General features: G+C 38.4%; 5 protein-coding genes and 1 long non-coding RNA gene across 22 annotated transcripts; 4 read left to right on the top strand and 2 right to left on the bottom strand.

The window, feature by feature from the left end:
- Positions 1-9: 9 nt before the first annotated feature.
- Positions 10-2,430, top strand: LOC9307758 (probable endo-1,3(4)-beta-glucanase ARB_01444). The gene has a single exon (XM_002873701.2). It carries the CDS (start codon positions 96-98, stop codon positions 2,331-2,333), a length of 2,238 nt encoding a protein of 745 aa, XP_002873747.1. The 5' UTR covers positions 10-95; the 3' UTR covers positions 2,334-2,430.
- A 2,857-nt stretch (positions 2,431-5,287) lies between these two features.
- On the top strand, positions 5,288-8,464 carry LOC9309814 (isoprenylcysteine alpha-carbonyl methylesterase ICME). The gene is made up of 11 exons (XM_021020929.1): positions 5,288-5,801; positions 6,199-6,275; positions 6,400-6,469; positions 6,562-6,642; positions 6,872-6,946; positions 7,145-7,246; positions 7,340-7,477; positions 7,558-7,623; positions 7,695-7,838; positions 7,911-8,001; positions 8,101-8,464. Exons 1-11 carry the CDS (start codon positions 5,524-5,526, stop codon positions 8,260-8,262), a joined length of 1,284 nt encoding a protein of 427 aa, XP_020876588.1. The 5' UTR covers positions 5,288-5,523; the 3' UTR covers positions 8,263-8,464.
- A 78-nt stretch (positions 8,465-8,542) lies between these two features.
- Positions 8,543-8,821, bottom strand: LOC110227264. Its single transcript, XM_021020952.1, is given in 2 exon segments — positions 8,543-8,680; positions 8,682-8,821. Coding segments are annotated over 2 exon segments (198 nt in total). The 3' UTR covers positions 8,543-8,622.
- A 113-nt stretch (positions 8,822-8,934) lies between these two features.
- On the top strand, positions 8,935-10,673 carry LOC9309813 (zinc finger protein CONSTANS-LIKE 1). The gene is made up of 2 exons (XM_002873699.2): positions 8,935-10,089; positions 10,175-10,673. The coding sequence occupies exons 1-2, from the start codon at positions 9,373-9,375 to the stop codon at positions 10,502-10,504; spliced, it is 1,047 nt and encodes a 348-aa protein (XP_002873745.1). The 5' UTR covers positions 8,935-9,372; the 3' UTR covers positions 10,505-10,673.
- Positions 9,578-16,776, bottom strand: LOC110227265. Of its 17 annotated transcripts, none has more exons than XR_002331047.1 (11): positions 16,601-16,770; positions 13,521-13,590; positions 12,648-13,396; positions 11,823-11,984; positions 11,151-11,502; positions 10,812-10,939; positions 10,392-10,560; positions 10,179-10,306; positions 9,941-10,077; positions 9,706-9,805; positions 9,578-9,602 (listed from the first exon to the last, which is right to left on the bottom strand). It is a non-coding gene; the product is annotated as an uncharacterized LOC110227265 (long non-coding RNA). The 17 variants fall into 17 exon arrangements; XR_002331049.1 differs by having other exon boundaries at positions 10,196-10,306; positions 16,601-16,769; XR_002331045.1 differs by lacking the exons at positions 9,578-9,602; positions 9,706-9,805; positions 9,941-10,077 and having other exon boundaries at positions 10,086-10,306; positions 12,648-12,793; positions 13,000-13,023; positions 13,209-13,396; positions 16,601-16,766.
- LOC9307757 (zinc finger protein CONSTANS) lies at positions 13,999-15,589 on the top strand. The gene is made up of 2 exons (XM_021020934.1): positions 13,999-14,833; positions 15,065-15,589. Exons 1-2 carry the CDS (start codon positions 14,060-14,062, stop codon positions 15,419-15,421), a joined length of 1,131 nt encoding a protein of 376 aa, XP_020876593.1. The 5' UTR covers positions 13,999-14,059; the 3' UTR covers positions 15,422-15,589.
- Positions 16,777-16,911: the final 135 nt, after the last annotated feature.

Here is a 16,911-nt window from a genome sequence, read left to right as displayed (position 1 = left end):
AATCGTCTAACAATTAATTAATAACAACCCCTTTACTTTTTGTGAACCCAATTTCCAAATCCGTCGTTATCTCTTTCTCCTCTTGACTAAGCAAAATGTTGAAAAAAGTGAGGCGAAAAGTCAAAGTCCTAATCACCAAACCCTTTAAAAAGCCCAAGAACAGACCTTCAAGACCTCCATCACCACCTCTTCCTCTTCCTCCTTCACCATCTCCACCACCGCCTCAAGAAATGTCTTCCTCAAGACAAAGAAACACTCCGTTTCTCTTCCCAAGATCCGATTCCTCTGTATTACCCGACCCGTCTCGTTTCTTCAGCCACGATCTCCTCTCAACTCCTCTCCCTACAAACTCATTCTTCCAAAACTTCACTCTCAAAAATGGCGACCAAGCTGAGTACTTTCACCCTTACATCATCAAACCCTCGACTTCATCTCTCTCCATCTCATACCCATCTCTCTCCCACAACTCTGCTTTCATCTACGAAGCTTTCAACGCCGACATCATCATAACCGGGTCAGATGGACCCGACCCGCATTCTCGAAAAACTCATCTGATCTCTTCCTTCAGCGATCTCGGCGTCACTCTCGATTTCCCTTCCTCTAATCTCAGATTCTTCCTCGTCAGAGGAAGCCCTTTCATCACCTTCTCCGTTAACTCCTCCATCACAATCTCAACGATCCACGCCGTTCTATCACTTTCCGGTAACACCTCATCAACAAAGTACACCGCCAAGCTCAACAACAACCAAACATGGCTAATCTACGCCTCTTCTCCGATCAATCTAACCAAAGACGGCGTTTCTTCCATCAATTGCGGTGCTGGGTTTTCGGGTATTATCCGAATCGTCGTGTTACCAAATCCAGATTTTGAATCAGTCCTCGACAGATTCAGTTGCTGTTACCCAGTTTCCGGTGACGCTGATTTCACAAAGCCCTTTGCTTTAGAGTATAAATGGGACAAACGAGGCTATGGAGATCTTCTAATGCTAGCTCATCCTCTTCATCTCAAGCTTTTATCAAACAACGATTGTTCAATCGCAGTTCTAGACAATTTCAGATACAACAGCATCGACGGAGATTTAGTAGGTGTCGTCGGAGATTCATGGGTTTTGAAACCAGACCCTGTTTCGGTAACATGGCACTCTATCAAAGGAGTTCAAGAAGATTCTCACCAAGAGATTATCTCAGCTCTAATCAAAGACGTAAACGCTTTAGATTCATCAGCTCCGGTCACGGACTCTTCGTATTTTTACGCGAAATTGATCGCTAGAGCTGCGAGGTTAGCTTTAATCGCTGAAGAAGTTTGTTATCTCGATGTGATTCCAGCGATTAGAACTTACTTGAAGAACATGATCGAGCCGTGGCTTAATGGAAGTTTCGGACCAAATGGGTTCTTATATGATCCTAAATGGGGAGGTTTGATCACCAAGCTAGGATCGAGAGATACAGGAGCAGATTTTGGGTTTGGGATTTATAATGATCATCATTATCATTTAGGCTACTTTGTTTATGCGATTGCTGTGCTTGCAAAGATTGATCCTTTATGGGGAAAGAGATACAAACCTCAAGCGTATACTTTAATGGCGGATTACATGACGTTGGGGAAGAAAGGAGCTAAGTCGAATTCGAATTACCCGCGTTTGAGATGTTTTGATCTTTTCAAGCTTCATTCTTGGGCTGGAGGGTTAACGGAGTTCGCAGACGGGAGGAATCAGGAGAGTACGAGTGAGGCTGTGAATGCGTATTACTCCGCCGCTTTGTTGGGGTTGGCTTACGGTGATACACATCTGGTGGCGGCCGCTTCGACGGTTCTGACTCTGGAGATTCACGCCGCGAAAATGTGGTGGCAGGTGAAAGAAGACGACGCTATATATCCTCAAGACTTCACATCGGAGAATCGTGTGGTTGGAGTTTTATGGTCAACAAAGAGAGACAGTGGCTTATGGTTTGCGCCTAAAGAGTGGAAAGAGTGTCGCCTTGGGATACAGTTATTACCGTTACTTCCGGTATCAGAAGTTCTATTTTCCGATGTAACATTCGTGAAGCAGCTCGTGAATTGGACAATGCCGGCGTTGGCGAGAGACAGCGTCGGAGAAGGGTGGAAAGGATTCGTGTATGCTTTGGAAAGTATTTACGACAAAGATGGAGCAATGGAGAAGATTAAAGGATTAAATGGGTTTGATGATGGCAACTCTCTGAGTAATCTTTTGTGGTGGATTCACAGTAGAAACAATGATGATGATGATGATGATTATGAAGAAGACGATGAAGGTGGTTATGGTGGTCATGGCGGTGGCGGGAAGTATTGCTCGTTTGGTCATTATTGTAATTAAGCTTTAAATAAATTGTTCGCGTTTTGGTTTGTTAAACAATGCTTATTTTAGCTTGTTTTATATAATAAAACAATGTTTTTTTTTGTTTTTGTAGCTACACAATGATTTTTCATCTTTTAAAACTCTCTCTTAATTACACCAATGATCTCTCTATGAGAACATCCACATATATATTCTATGTGTGTAAAGTATTACGAAGGAAAGAATCTGTCATGTGCATGTATGGTTTTTGTATCAAGTCTCGATCTTGAAATTCCTTCTCTAGAGAAGCTATGGCTGCTTCATAATCATAATGGTTGTTGATATGTTCCATTGCAAACTCATTGAGATATTTTAGACATCCCTTGTCATTATAAGGACATATGATTGATTCTTCTTCTTCTTCTGATCGTTGAGCAGATGCGAGTGACAGATATAATGATAAGACAAGCGTTACCAAAAGAACGTAGAGAGTAGTAGTACATGGAAGCACAATTCTAGGCGCCATAGTTTTTTTTTGCTTTTGAAGATTTCAATAAAGAGATCACGGAATATGGCGACAAACAAAATCTGAATAAGATAGATTGTGAGTTTGTGACTGACTATATATATAGTCGATGACCATAACAAAGTCTTTTCCTATTTGTTAATTGGGATCAAGTTGGTTTCTTGTGGATAAGTTAGTGCTTCATGATTATCGAGTAATTAGTTTTTTTTTTTTTACGTTTTAAGAAAATATATATTTTTGTGTTGAATTTTGTTGGAAAAATTGGATATAAAGGATATCTACTATAAAATTTGTCCATATATCCCTTTGTTTTGTAGATTGGTCATATAGGTTTTTTCACAATTCAAAACCCAAATTTACCCTCATTTTATTTAAATCCATTTTTGGTTTTCTTATATATTTTTCTTATGTAGATGCTTAAGTATCTCATTTGGAAACATTGTAATATACAAATGGATTATTAGTTAAAGTAAGTACGTAGGCATCTACGTTCTTCTTCCTCCACAGCCATTTTCCTTCTGGCAATTGAAGAAAGATGCAGTCACAGGGAGACCTAGATTGTAGATCTAAGCAAACTCATGAGTGTTGAACTATTGGCGCACCCCAGATGCATAAACCGTTTGTCTTCCGAGTTGCCGAAACAATACCAACACAATACGGTGAATTCCCGAGGGTGGACGTGGACTCTCGTAGCAGACCACCTCATTACTTGATAAATAATCATAAAGACACGTATTAGCCCTACATTAATAAAAGGTGTTTTTATCGCTTATTTTATATAGATTAAATCTTTGTTGGTTGCAACGGACATATAAAGCCGACTATATAAACCGCTTTAGGTTTGTGATAACATGGAACATACTAATATATCTTCATAAAATTATGTTTTGCAATTAATCGATTTCTTTATAGAAAATTAGGATCTCAGTAAAATACTTTAAAAATTAAACTATACTTCAAATTTGACAATTGTCAGCTTGGTAACTAAGCTCATAATCTCGTGTAGGACATTAAGTTAAACTTAACAATGCATTTAAATTGTTGCATAACATGCATAACAATTATTTCTTTTATTATTATTATTATTTTTTTCTTACATAACATTTATTATTGCAAACTTATATCAAAAGATAAAAAGGTTCATATTGAGATCTCCACTCCTTCTTGTCATACAATCTCCACACATCACTCCTTAAATAGATATACATCGAGAAACTAAGACACAAATCGTTGAAGGAAAAAGAAAGAATTTGAAGGAAAAACGTAGGGTATAGCAAAAAAATCGAAAGTGGTGGCTTAGCTTAGAGTTTAGAAAACGTTTTAGGTTTTAATCTTAGTCTAAAAACCGTAGACAACAACTTCTACATCTTTAGATCGTAATCTAAACAATTAATATTCATTTAAATCGTAATCTAAAAAAAATATTTTGTTTCCTTTTCTGAAGATTTACTTTCTATATTTAGAGAATTCTAAAAGTTTCAGAAAATCAAATCTGCAGTACCGTAGAATTTACATTCTAAACTCAGATTACAATTTCTAACGATGGCAGACGATGTAGAAATTATTAGAACGTCTATTCTAAAATATTTAGAACATAGAGAAAAACGTAGAATGCATGTTCTAAATATTTTAGATTTATGATTTTTGGATTTCTAAAATTCTCAGAACAGAAATCTAGTCTGAAATAAGTAGAACATGTACAAAAATGCAGAATACACACTCTGAGTTTCGCAGAACTCTAGAAAACGTGTTCTACCAAAATTAGATGAAACTTTATCTATCAAATAATCAACTTTTTAAAAACCAAATCTAAAAAATTTCACTTCAAATCACCTCTACTCTTGTATATCTACATGTTTTTTTGATTATTTTTTTAAAAAAACATTTAAATTAGGGTGTAGGGGTAAAATCGTCCAAACTGACAATCTCACAAAAAAAGTGTATATGGACAAATTTTTAAGTAGATATCCTTTATTTCCAATTTTTCCAATTTTGTTTCTAAAATAAAATGATGGAGTAGACGTGGCTGCAAGTTTGGATAAGGTGGCTCTAGTACTCCGGTTTATCTTTTGTTTATCCAAATATAGATTAGTTTTTTTTTTTTTTGGTTCACTGGTAATATTAAAATTTCAAATACGTTTGTGATGCTCGTATAGTTTTACCATGTATGTTAATGCAGAACAAAAAAAGAAGAAGATAAAACCATGGTATGATTTCCAGTGGTTGGTGGATCGTGATTCGTGAACTTTCTCTAAGATTCGGAAATACTCGTCACACTTTGGACCCACGAGTTTTAGAACGTGGTAAGAGTACTAGCTTCCAAAGTCGTCTCTCTACTCCATCCAGTCACAAATGACTAACAAATGTTACAAAATAATCAAATATTTTCGAAACAAATTCATTAATTTTTAACATCAAATAACATCATTACATGATACACTAAGATCCAGTAATTTTGGTATTCGACATTTGATCCTCTTTAGTTTAATCACACACTTCATTACATGATAAAACGTTATTAAACAAGCGTTAAAAGCAACGTCGTCTTGTACAACTTTTGGGGTTATATCTCTACACACTTCATTTTTTCTCGTGGAGAAGGAAATGGAAAGCGCACAAAAGCGAAGATGACAAAAAAAGTTTGAAATTCAAAAGAGAAGCAGCACGAAGAAGACGAAGAATTCGAGATCCGAGAAGAAGAAGATGCACTTCCCTCTTCAGACTCAGCAGCCGGAGCAGCGATGCCGGCCAATGACCTCGACGGTATCGGAGATCGAGGAAGTTATACCCGATGAGGACTCCGATAGAACGACTCTTCTTAACGGTGAACCGTTGCGTCGTCGAGTTTCCGGTAACTTACGGGTGGACGAAGGACCTCGTCGGATTTTCCGGCAGCAATCGTTCGGCCGCGATATCGGCCACGCGGCAGCTGAGACGTACCTAATTACTGGACTTAGCTTCAAGCTTCTTCGTTACCTCGGGTACTACTGATCTCGATTTTCTCGTTTTTGGAATTAGGTATATTGATGATTACGCTTAGGGAATTCGTGAATGGTTGTAGATATTAGCAAAGAAATTTATGAACATGTGATGTTTTAGTTGCAAAGAATCCAAAGGAAATTTAATTTAGTTGCGTGAGATTTGAGGACTTTACTCTAATTAGGAAAGTTACTCCATGTGCATGTTGTTTTGCTCTTAATCTATGAACATGTGATGCTTTAGTTGCAGAGATTCGCATTTAGTTCATGTAACTTCAAAGCCTTGAAAATTCGATTCTACTTTCAATTTGTTGAAATCTAATACTGATTTTTTTTTGTTTTTTTAAACAATTTACACTTCAGCAAGAAGTTATCTTATTGTTAATTTTTTTTGGTTCAGGGTAGGCTATCGATGGATGACAAAATTACTTGCCCTTACATGTTACGCTATGCTGCTTATGCCTGGCTTTCTTCAAGGTTTCATTTTTCTTTTTTGTCTTTCCTGATAAATAAATTCATACAGATGAGTTATTTTTACATTGTTTTTCACTGGGAAATTAGTTTTTGATTCCTCATCTCAAGTTTGTATTATTTTCTGCAGTTGCATATAGTTATTTTTTCTCAAAACAAGTCCGGAGGAGTATAGTGTATGGAGATCAACCAAGGAACAGGTTTGTGTGTGTGTGAACTGAATAGAATCTTACCTTTTCCTTTCACTCCGCCTAAAGCGGTATGTTGAATGCCTGAACGGGCGACTCTTTAGGCTGGATCTGTACTTGCCAAGCAACAACGATGGCTTGAAGCCGGTTGTGGTTTTTGTGACGGGTGGAGCTTGGATTATTGGGTGAGTAGCACATCAGATTTACAACATTTTCCTCTGCATAATATTGAAGTTCGTTGGTTTTGCAATTTCTCGTGTCCCAGATTCAGTGCACAGTTATAAAAGTTTTCTTCTTCACTGTTCATTTGTTGATGTTTGAGTTAAAAATGAAGGAAGTAAAGATCCTGATCCTGAAGTCGCGTGTTAAATTTATTAATAAGTTCATGTTTGCTGCTCTTGTGCTGATATATAGGTACAAAGCTTGGGGCTCGCTCTTGGGAATGCAGCTAGCAGAAAGGGATATCATTGTAGCATGCCTTGACTACAGGTAAAGAATTACACAATTCAAAAAACTAGTCGTCTTTTATAAATATTACTTACTCTACTCTGGATTTTACTTATGTGGTATAGTCCACAGATTCAAATTTTTTTTTAGCTCTGTTTGTAGCTTTTTGGTATTTGAAGATTATCGAAAATCTTGATTTCTGACATGCATTTACCAAGCAATCCGTTCTTTTTGGTCTAGGAACTTTCCTCAGGGAACAATTAGTGATATGGTGACTGATGCTTCTCAAGGAATCTCATTTGTCTGCAATCACATCTCTGCATTTGGAGGTGACCCCAACAGGTTTCAACTCATTGGCTTTGGTTTTAATTACCATTTGATCTTTTCATTTGGTCTCTCGGCTATTGAAGTGCATGTATGTGCTTGTCCCTGTAGGATCTACCTGATGGGGCAATCAGCTGGTGCCCATATAGCCGCTTGTGCTCTGTTGGACCAAGCTACTAAAGAATCAAAAGGAGAAAGCATCTCCTGGAGGGTGTCCCAGATAAAAGCTTATTTCGGATTATCTGGAGGGTAACTTCTAAACTTAATTATATGTGCTTTTTTGGTATACATACAGCAGTCGACCTGCTTATCATTTTGAACTTGAACAGGTACAATCTATACAATTTGGTTGATCACTTCCATAATCGGGGACTGTATCGCTCGATTTTCCTAAGGTAAATTCTCGGATAGTTAAATCCTAAATGATCAGTTATTTATCTTTCTAATGTTCAACTCCAATTTGTAGCATAATGGAAGGAGAGGAGTCCTTTAAAAAATTCTCTCCAGAAGTAAGATTGAAAGACCCCATTGTTGGAAAAGCTGCGACTCTATTGCCTCCTATTATACTTTTCCATGGATCCTCAGATTATTCCATACCATGCGATGAAAGGTATATATGATGATTTTAAGTCATAGTTTGCTATTGATCCATTTGGTTTACTAAAACCAGCTCTTTTGGCAGCAAAACTTTTACAGACGCTCTCCAAGCTGTTGGAGCCAAAGCCGAGCTTGTTTTATACAGCGGAAAGACACATACCGATTTATTTCTTCAGGTAAAGCCACAGAAACTACCTTACATTGTGTCACACACACACACACAAAGACTAAGCTCCGAGTGGGTATAATAAACTCATGAGAGTATTTGTTTCTAGGATCCCTTAAGAGGCGGTAAAGACGAACTCTTTGATGACATAGTCTCTGTGATACATGCGGAGGACAATGACGCGCTGACGAAAGACTCATTGGCTCCTCCCAGAAAGCGTCTTGTCCCAGAGTTGTTACTGAAACTGGCTCGTGAGGTTAGCCCTTTCTGACTGCCAAAAAAACGAAAAGAAGCTTGTTTGTTGATCATCAGTTTTTTTACCTTTGTTAGTTGCTGTGTGTTTTAATTGCATGATGTAAATAAAAACAAACGTTGTGGATCCACAACTATTTTATTTGACCCATGTAGATTTGAACACATCAATATGATTACGTCCACAAGTTTGAAATCTAATAAAAGCTTAAAATAGATAATATCGAGTTTTATCATATTCTCAAAAGGTGATAGTGATGTGACTAACACTTGATAGACTCGTGCATGTTTTGTTACTATGAATATGATGGTGATCATATGCAAATTGGACTTGTATAAACAGACCAGGTGATGTTGATTTAACTTAACCTTATTCACCTTAATATGGACCCACCATTTGCTTCAACTTGTGGCTTATGTTCTTCCTAATCTCTAGACTCGAAGCGACTTGGTAGATTCCAATTGGCTCTTTCGATCTCAACCGTTGGCCACATCAGCTTGACCGACTTAATGTGGAAGGCAACAAAGTTAGGACAGGCCATATTATCTTCAATACCACCAAAGAAGACACCTAGCATACGAAGATAACAAAAAAGTTAAAGAGTCATCACTTTCTGAACAATGCTAAACAGTAACGATGCCTCTCGAAAGAAACATGAATAGTAGTAGGTGAAGCCAAAGAGCTACTACTAAAGTTTCCAGCTTTACCAAAATAGTAGTTGATGATACAAAAATAGTTAAAAGTTGCAACTTGCACGTTCCAGAACCTAGGTAACATGTGGATGGGTCCTATAGAAGATTACATAGGAAGGGGTGTTTACACTTATAGAGAAAGTAGAGTAACTATTGGTGCCATTGCAAAGATATAAGAAGACAATTAGTTTTGTTTTTCACATTTTCCTGATGGTTGATGATTTCAAAAGCTGTAAGCTTCTCTGCACTGGACCCCCTTCTCAGAAACTCAGCCAGCCACAAGGTGATCAAACGACTTTTCAAAGCCACAAACTTCTCGCCACGTGTCCAGATCTCAGGATTCTATCCTTCCACAACTAATATAACCTTCTTAGTTCCCTGCTACCTTTAGATACAATCTCACTCACCATCAAACAACTACAACATCTGGGTTAGTATGATGAAAGTAGAGAGTAACTGGGGACAAGCCTGTGATACATGCCGATCAGCCGCCTGTACCGTGTACTGCCGGGCTGATTCTGCCTACCTGTGCACCAGCTGTGATGCTCAAGTTCATGCTGCCAATCGTCTTGCTTCTCGCCATGAACGTGTTCGAGTCTGTCAATCATGTGAGCGAGCCCCGGCTGCCTTTTTCTGCAAGGCAGATGCTGCATCTCTATGCACAACCTGTGATTCAGAGATTCATTCAGCAAACCCACTTGCTAGACGCCATCAACGAGTTCCAATTCTGCCCATTTCTGAAAACTCTTACAGTTCCACGGCCACTAACCATTCATGTGAGACAACAGTGACAGATCCAGAGAACAGACTGGTGCTTGGTCAAGGAGAAGAGGATGAAGATGAAGCAGAGGCGGCTTCGTGGTTGTTGCCTAATTCAGGGAAAAACAATGGTAACAACAATGGGTTCTCTATTGGTGACGAGTTTCTGGACCTTGTTGATTACAGTTCGAGTGATAAGCAATTCACGGATCAATCCAATCAGTATCAACTAGACTGCAACGTACCTCAGAGGAGCTATGAGGATGGAGTCGTACCACTTCAAGTTGAAGTATCAAAGGGTCACATGAACCACGAGCAACAGAACTTTCAGTTGAGTATCACCTGTGGCTCCCCAAGAGCTCATCGAAGCTCCAATGGTTCCCTAAGTCATATGGTAAGCTTTCATATATTTAATTCAGATCCTTTACTATGACCAGCATCAACTAAATGTCTAAGAATGTCTTTGTTACTGTCATTAGGTACATGTTTCATCTATTGACCTGGGAGTTGTGCCAGAGTCAACAAACCCAAGATCGCCCAAAGCGGTAACAGACCAACTACCTGACCCTCCAGCTCAGATGCTCAGTCCAAGAGACAGAGAGGCTAGAGTCCTGAGATACAGAGAGAAGAAGAAGATGAGAAAATTTGAGAAGACGATAAGATATGCTTCAAGGAAAGCGTATGCAGAGAAAAGACCACGGATCAAGGGGCGGTTTGCAAAGAGGAACGAAGTTGATGCAGAGGCAAACGAAGCTTTCTCCACAATCATAACGTTTGACACCGGATATGGAATTGTTCCATCATTCTGATGCTGCTATGGCAAGACTAGACTGCATGCTTGTAAATTACTTCTGGTTTGAAATTCCTGCAAGTTGTTACCACGGTTATGCATATAGGCCTGTAGTTTTGTCTAACTAGTACGAGTTAATTAGATATATATTCATATTTAGCTACTAAGTTAAAACAAAATTTTCCCACTTGGTAGAAATCCTCTTCATTTATGAAATATTACCACCACATAGAATATTGCCCTACAGTCTAAATTCAAACTGATGCTACAAAGAGATATGCATTAGTTTAGCTAGCTGTACCAAGAACAGTCAACACGTAACTCACCTTGCCTAAGTTCAAAGCAAATAATTCCACTGTTCATTCCTTTCTTGGTGACACTTTCCACATCACTGTCTTTATCGTAGAAGATAAATGATTCCACTTATGCCGCCCCATGACATTTTCATACCTCCCTGAGAAAGAAGGTTTTAATCAATAGTATGATTTTATAACCAAACTAGATTACAGAGACTAGTGTGAACATGTAAAACTTAAGAGATCCAACAAAATCAACATAAAACCACACACTGAATAGTCTTTTTTCGGTAATGTACTCAGATAAGTGGGACTCAGATAACACGCAACCAAGAACCCTGAGTGAACAATGCTAATGGGTATAATTACATCGACGCATATTCTTGTTCCTGATTAGCATTGGTGCCAAATCCATTCCCACGTGGTTGTCTCGGATGACAAGATTCTATCACTCACAACCAAGTGCTAACAGAATATGTCAATGCCTATGGACCATCCTAATGAACAAAGATATTCAGTGTGAGAAATCTTTTTCTTGCTCTATCTTTTAGAATAATAGCTCTTTTTTCCAATTATATGCTGGCACTAACAAATAACAAGGCAAGAAAAGAAAAAGGGTGACACTGTAAAGCCTTCACTTTCTGCCACCTGGAAAGGGCCAGATCTCAACTTATCTACCACTAGGATAGCTTCCCACTTCCATGGTTAAGCTGATGAATTCCTGTACCAAATCAATATTTTTTAGCCATAACTGATTCAGTTTTAATACCCAAGTGTGTTGCAAAATCAGTGATCTGTTTTCATCATGCAGCATGAATTTATAAGCCACACAAGCAAACCAAAGATGAGCCCTGTTGCATATAGTACTAGCTAGCATATCAGGAAACTTGAAGTAGTAAAGTTTCTACTAAATTTCTTGTCAAGAAATTTTAAGATGCAATGACAACCACTTGGAGCACTAACAGAGTTTAAGCGCCAATAGAATGTTACTATTTGATGATGGATTCGAGATATCACGTGAAAGTGCATAAAAGTGATTACCTTTTGCCAAAGGTCACTGCACTTTTGCATTTTTCCTCAGATAGTTTCTCACAGCCATGGAAAGTGGAGAATCCGCACAAAACGTACAATTACAGCTTTATATGGTCCCTCGACTCTTATTCTCTTCTCAGTCTTTGCAGCTAAATACGCTTTTCGTAAAATCTGAAAGAAGGAAAGTATACGCAACACGGAAAACTGATAACTAATCAAAACAAATAAGCAATATTGTTTTCTTTCCTCAATCTCTAGAATTGAGTCACAGTGGAAGAAAAAAATGCATTTTCCTCCACATAATCTCAATGTCATGTTATCTGAAGGCCTACACATGTGAGAGAAGTTCCAAACCGCTACAACAATAAACTTACAGATTGTCAAGGAGCAATAATAAGCCAAATACCTTTTTCTTGAACAACAAGTGAAAAAGGCCAATACACAATTCACTCTTCATGAACTCAAACGCGTTATTTCTCCAAAAAAATTTCATAACAAAAGCACTAAAAGCCAAAGATGCCTCAACTTATCCAACTTGGCAGGATAAAGATCTCCAAATATGCATAGTAATGTAAGGAACCTAGAATCTTTTTCTTCAGAATTCAATGATCATGAAACCATTTCATAACAATTCTACATGCCATTACATTCCTCATAAAACCAGAAAGTAACAAGAACTTAAATGTTAAGTTCCAATTACCAAGCAGAAAAACCTTTTCAAAGTTTAAATTTACTCATATAGGAAAGAGAAGTGCGGTGTAAGCAAAAATGAAAGAGAAAGAGATGCGAAAAGTGTATCCTAGGACCAGCATTTTATACAAAAAAAAAACTCACTTTTCAGCTCTTGAGGCATAGAGTGAAGGAAGCCACTAGAGCGTCCGTCAAATCTCATTCTTTTTGGACCACAAAATGGGTATCTACATCCACTGGACCCAAAAGCGCAACTGGAGCTAGTCCTAAAACCTAGAGAGTATCATATCCTGTAGCTTCCACATAGTAAACATTATGAGCATAACAACAACAAGGCAACTCAAAGTACTAATGGTTACTAGTACAAGCAAACCCAAGATGCTGAACACATGAATGGGTCACCAAATAGCTTGCATTTGCTAACCAAGAAACTAGCAATGGTGCTTAAAGATACTGTGGACTAGTAAACGAGTGTAGCACAAAACTTTACAATTACCTCTGTGATCCTATAAACAAGTTCCTGAAATTTTCCAAACAGGTGTAGTATGAATTAGATTACTTCCACAGGTTGAGATCTAAAAAGCTACAATAAATAATATAGAGTATCATCATAAACTCAAAATGTTACAGAGATGTGACAACACTCATGAGTCATGTTTTCTTACTACTTACTATGATGGGGATCAAGTGCAAATTTCTACATACCATCTACGGACACCTTTGCTCATGTGGACTCCAACATGCCTTTCAACTTGTGCATCAGGTAAATCCCAATCTTTAGACTCAAGACTACTTGGCGGATTCGAGTTGGATCCTAGAACGCCCACAGTCTCTATGTTTTTTATGTCTTATTTTCCGATATGCTTCTCATTGCCATTACTTTATGAACCAGACTAAACATTAAAACACTTTTGATCAGAAAATCATTAGGAAGTTCCAATTGCAAATCTTTCTAAATGATGCAGATGCAATCACAAATAATTGAACAACTTTACCATATTCACGAGTTTGTCTAACCTTCTATAGGTAGTACACCCGTAACAGTTGGTGATGGCTCTGAGACTCGAAGCCTAACTCAGAGATGTACCTGGACAGTAATCACAAGGTTCAAAATGAATATTCAACTACTTAAACTTCGTATGAAGCCAAAAAAAGGTAAACGAATCTAGCTTTACTTTTAAAATTCATATGAAAATAGTAAAAGATGACACGTAAAATAGTAACAATGTGTCTGCACAGAATTTTCAGTTTCCGGACCACTTCCTCTTGAGAATCTATGTATGGCAAGTGGCAAAACCTAAGCAACTTGTGAACAGGTACCAATGAAGAAGTGCATAAGAGGAGATGTTTACACTTTACACATAAGCCTTCCCAAAAGCTCAACTAGCTGCAAGATGATCCAATAACATTTAAGAGCCACTAACTTTGTGCCACGTGTAGGCACTCAGGATTCGATCTACCCTCTGCTTATTCTCTCACACCAGATATAAGCTTTATTAGCCCCTTCTTTCAGATACAATCTCCCACACCATCAAACTTACTACACCTGAGTTATTATGTTGAAACAAGAGAGTAACGAGATTGATAGTGAAGAGAACAACAGGGCACGAGCCTGTGACACATGCCGGTCAAACGCCTGCACCGTGTACTGCCATGCGGATTCTGCATACTTGTGCATGAGCTGTGATGCTCAAGTTCACTCTGCCAATCGTGTTGCTTCCCGCCATAAACGGGTTCGGGTCTGCGAGTCATGTGAGCGTGCTCCGGCTGCTTTTTTGTGTGAGGCAGATGATGCATCTCTATGCATAGCCTGTGATTCAGAGGTTCATTCTGCAAACCCACTTTCTAGACGCCATCAGCGAGTTCCAATCCTGCCAATTTCTGGAAACTCTTTCAGCTCCATGGCCACTCACCACCAAAGCGAGACAACAATGACCGATCCAGAGAAGAGACTGGTGGTGGATCAAGAGAAAGGTGAAGAAGGTGATGAGGATGCCAAGGAGGTGGCTTCGTGGTTGTTCCCTAACTCAGACAAAAATAGTGGCAAGAAAAAAATCAATAACCAGAACAATGGGTTATTGTTTAGTGATGAGTATCTAGACCTTGTGGATTACAACTCGAGTATGGACTACAAATTCACAGGTCAATACCATCAACACCAGCAAAACTGCGGCGTACCACAGACAAGCTACGGGGGAGATGGAGTTGTTCCGCTTCAACTTGAAGAATCAAGGCGCCACCAGTGCCATAACCAACAGAATTTTCAGTTCGATATCAAATATGACTCCTCAGGAAGTCACTACAACGACAACTGTTCCCTTAACCATAACGTAAGGCTTTTGTATATTTGTTACCCTTCAACTTAGCATCTTCCCAATAAGCAGCAGGGTGTTTTCTTTCATCATACACACAAATCCATGGATCAACTGCCAACAGTTGATCTATAGTACATAGAATTTTCACCAGAAGCATATAATAAAAAAATAAATGCTTCCTTTTGCATCGACTCTCTTTAGTCCTCTAACCAGGGGGATTGAGAATGTTTTTGTTTCTGTCATCAGGAACACATTTTATCTATGGAAACTGGCGTTGTGCCGGAGTCAACGGCACGTGACAAAACAGCTTCACCCCCAAGAACGCCGAAAAAGACGACAGACCAACTACCTGACCCTCCAATTCAGATGATAACCCAACTTAGTCCAATGGACAGAGAAGCCAGGGTCCTGAGATACAGAGAGAAGAAGAAGACAAGGAAATTTGAGAAGACAATAAGGTATGCTTCAAGGAAGGCATATGCAGAGATAAGACCACGGGTCAATGGCCGGTTCGCAAAGAGGAGAGAAATTGAAGCCGAGGACCAAGTGTTCAACACAATGCTGATGTACGACACAGGATATGGCATTGTTCCTTCATGCTGATACTCCTATGGCAAAAATAAAGACTAGATTGCAAGCTGTAAATTACTTTTTAGTTTGAGATTCTGTTAGGTTTGGTGAAATTCGTAGCTTCAATGATTATTACTACTGTTATGCAAATGGGTCTATAGTTTTGGCTAATTAATACTATAGTATTCCTCTTTCTCTGCATTAGTTAAACAAAACTTGTCTACTTGGTACAGATGCCCATTTGTGAAATATGCATCATCAAGAAGTGTAAACACAGATTTCACCTTGCTTAACTCCTAAGAGGGAAGCCAATAACTTCCCGATAACCTGAACATGTGCAAGCTAAGTGAGTACTATTGTGCCACCCCATGATAATTTCACGCTTCCCTGAGAAGAGACTTTCACACAACATTTGAAATCCCATCAACCAACACGAAATCAAAATACAAAGTGGTCACTTTCAGTATGGTACTCAGACAAATGGGAATACATTAGCAGAAAACCGAAAACCCTGAGTGAACCATGCCATTGTGAATAATTCCATTGAAACATATTATTTTTCTCAATGGCATTGGAGGTGATTGCAGCACCGAATATGCATCCGCGTGCTTTCTAGTATATATTACTAACAACTACTAAGAATAATGCCTACGGGTATGGGCCATCCGCATAAACATAAATACTTACTTCATGAAATCTCTTTCTTGCTCTTTATCTTTTAGAATAAAAGGCTCACAGTCCATGGTATATGCTGATAAAAGAATGACAAGTGACAACGCAAAGGAAACAAGAAGTGACACTGTAACTAAGGATGCTATTTTTGCCATCTGGAAAGGGCCATAGAGTTATACTTCTTTACAATTCACAATTCCATGATTAAGATGCTGAAGTCTTCATGTACCAAACAAGAATCATTGCTATCAAGAGATCTGGTTTTACTCATATATGTTATCAGACAAAGATCTGGAACCGGTGTTACCTTGCCTTATCAACACAATTATGCGTAACTGTTAGATGAAATCTTATAATAGTAAGCAAAAAAACATAGAAGCAAAAAGTAGGTTCTGGTAGTTTTGCTCAATTAAATCCAATATTGGGATGATTTTGGATTGGATAGTGAAAATTCAATAGATTGAAATCACAATTTTTTGCTCAATTAAATCCAAATCTATCCCATATTGATTTTGACGATCTGAGATTAAAGGAGTTTACCAGAAAACCCCAAATCGGGATTGTGGAGTGAAAAGCCCTAGCATTTGAGCGACCACGATCGATGGATCGATCATCAAAATTCGAAATTCGCACGGCTACTCCAGAGAGATTCCAACAATGAATGAATGACGACGCTACTGCCTACTGGTATTGTTTCATGCTAATGGGCCACGACAAGGATCACAAGGCCCATTTAGTCTTACGCGCCAAACCACAATTACTACGACTAATCAATGAAAAGAGAAAACGCTTTCTTTCTTCTTCTTTTTTGTTGTCTATTATTGCATGTGAATGTGATATCTTATCTTATC

The sequence above is a fragment of the Arabidopsis lyrata genome, assembly GCF_000004255.2.
Source record: "Arabidopsis lyrata subsp. lyrata unplaced genomic scaffold ARALYscaffold_6, whole genome shotgun sequence".
Lineage (NCBI taxonomy): Eukaryota > Viridiplantae > Streptophyta > Magnoliopsida > Brassicales > Brassicaceae > Arabidopsis > Arabidopsis lyrata.
This window is presented reverse-complemented; position numbering and strand designations above follow the sequence as displayed.

Coding starts and splice junctions, on each gene's coding strand:
- LOC9309814 (XM_021020929.1), top strand. CDS start 5,524: ATGCACTTCCCTCTTCAGACTCAGCAGCCGGAGCAGCGATGCCGGCCA. Junction 6,276..6,399: donor TATGCCTGGCTTTCTTCAAG/GTTTCATTTTTC, acceptor TATTTTCTGCAG/TTGCATATAGTTATTTTTTC. Junction 6,643..6,871: donor GGTGGAGCTTGGATTATTGG/GTGAGTAGCACA, acceptor GCTGATATATAG/GTACAAAGCTTGGGGCTCGC.
- LOC9307757 (XM_021020934.1), top strand. CDS start 14,060: ATGTTGAAACAAGAGAGTAACGAGATTGATAGTGAAGAGAACAACAGG. Junction 14,834..15,064: donor ACTGTTCCCTTAACCATAAC/GTAAGGCTTTTG, acceptor TTCTGTCATCAG/GAACACATTTTATCTATGGA.
- LOC9307758 (XM_002873701.2), top strand. CDS start 96: ATGTTGAAAAAAGTGAGGCGAAAAGTCAAAGTCCTAATCACCAAACCC.
- LOC9309813 (XM_002873699.2), top strand. CDS start 9,373: ATGATGAAAGTAGAGAGTAACTGGGGACAAGCCTGTGATACATGCCGA. Junction 10,090..10,174: donor ATGGTTCCCTAAGTCATATG/GTAAGCTTTCAT, acceptor TACTGTCATTAG/GTACATGTTTCATCTATTGA.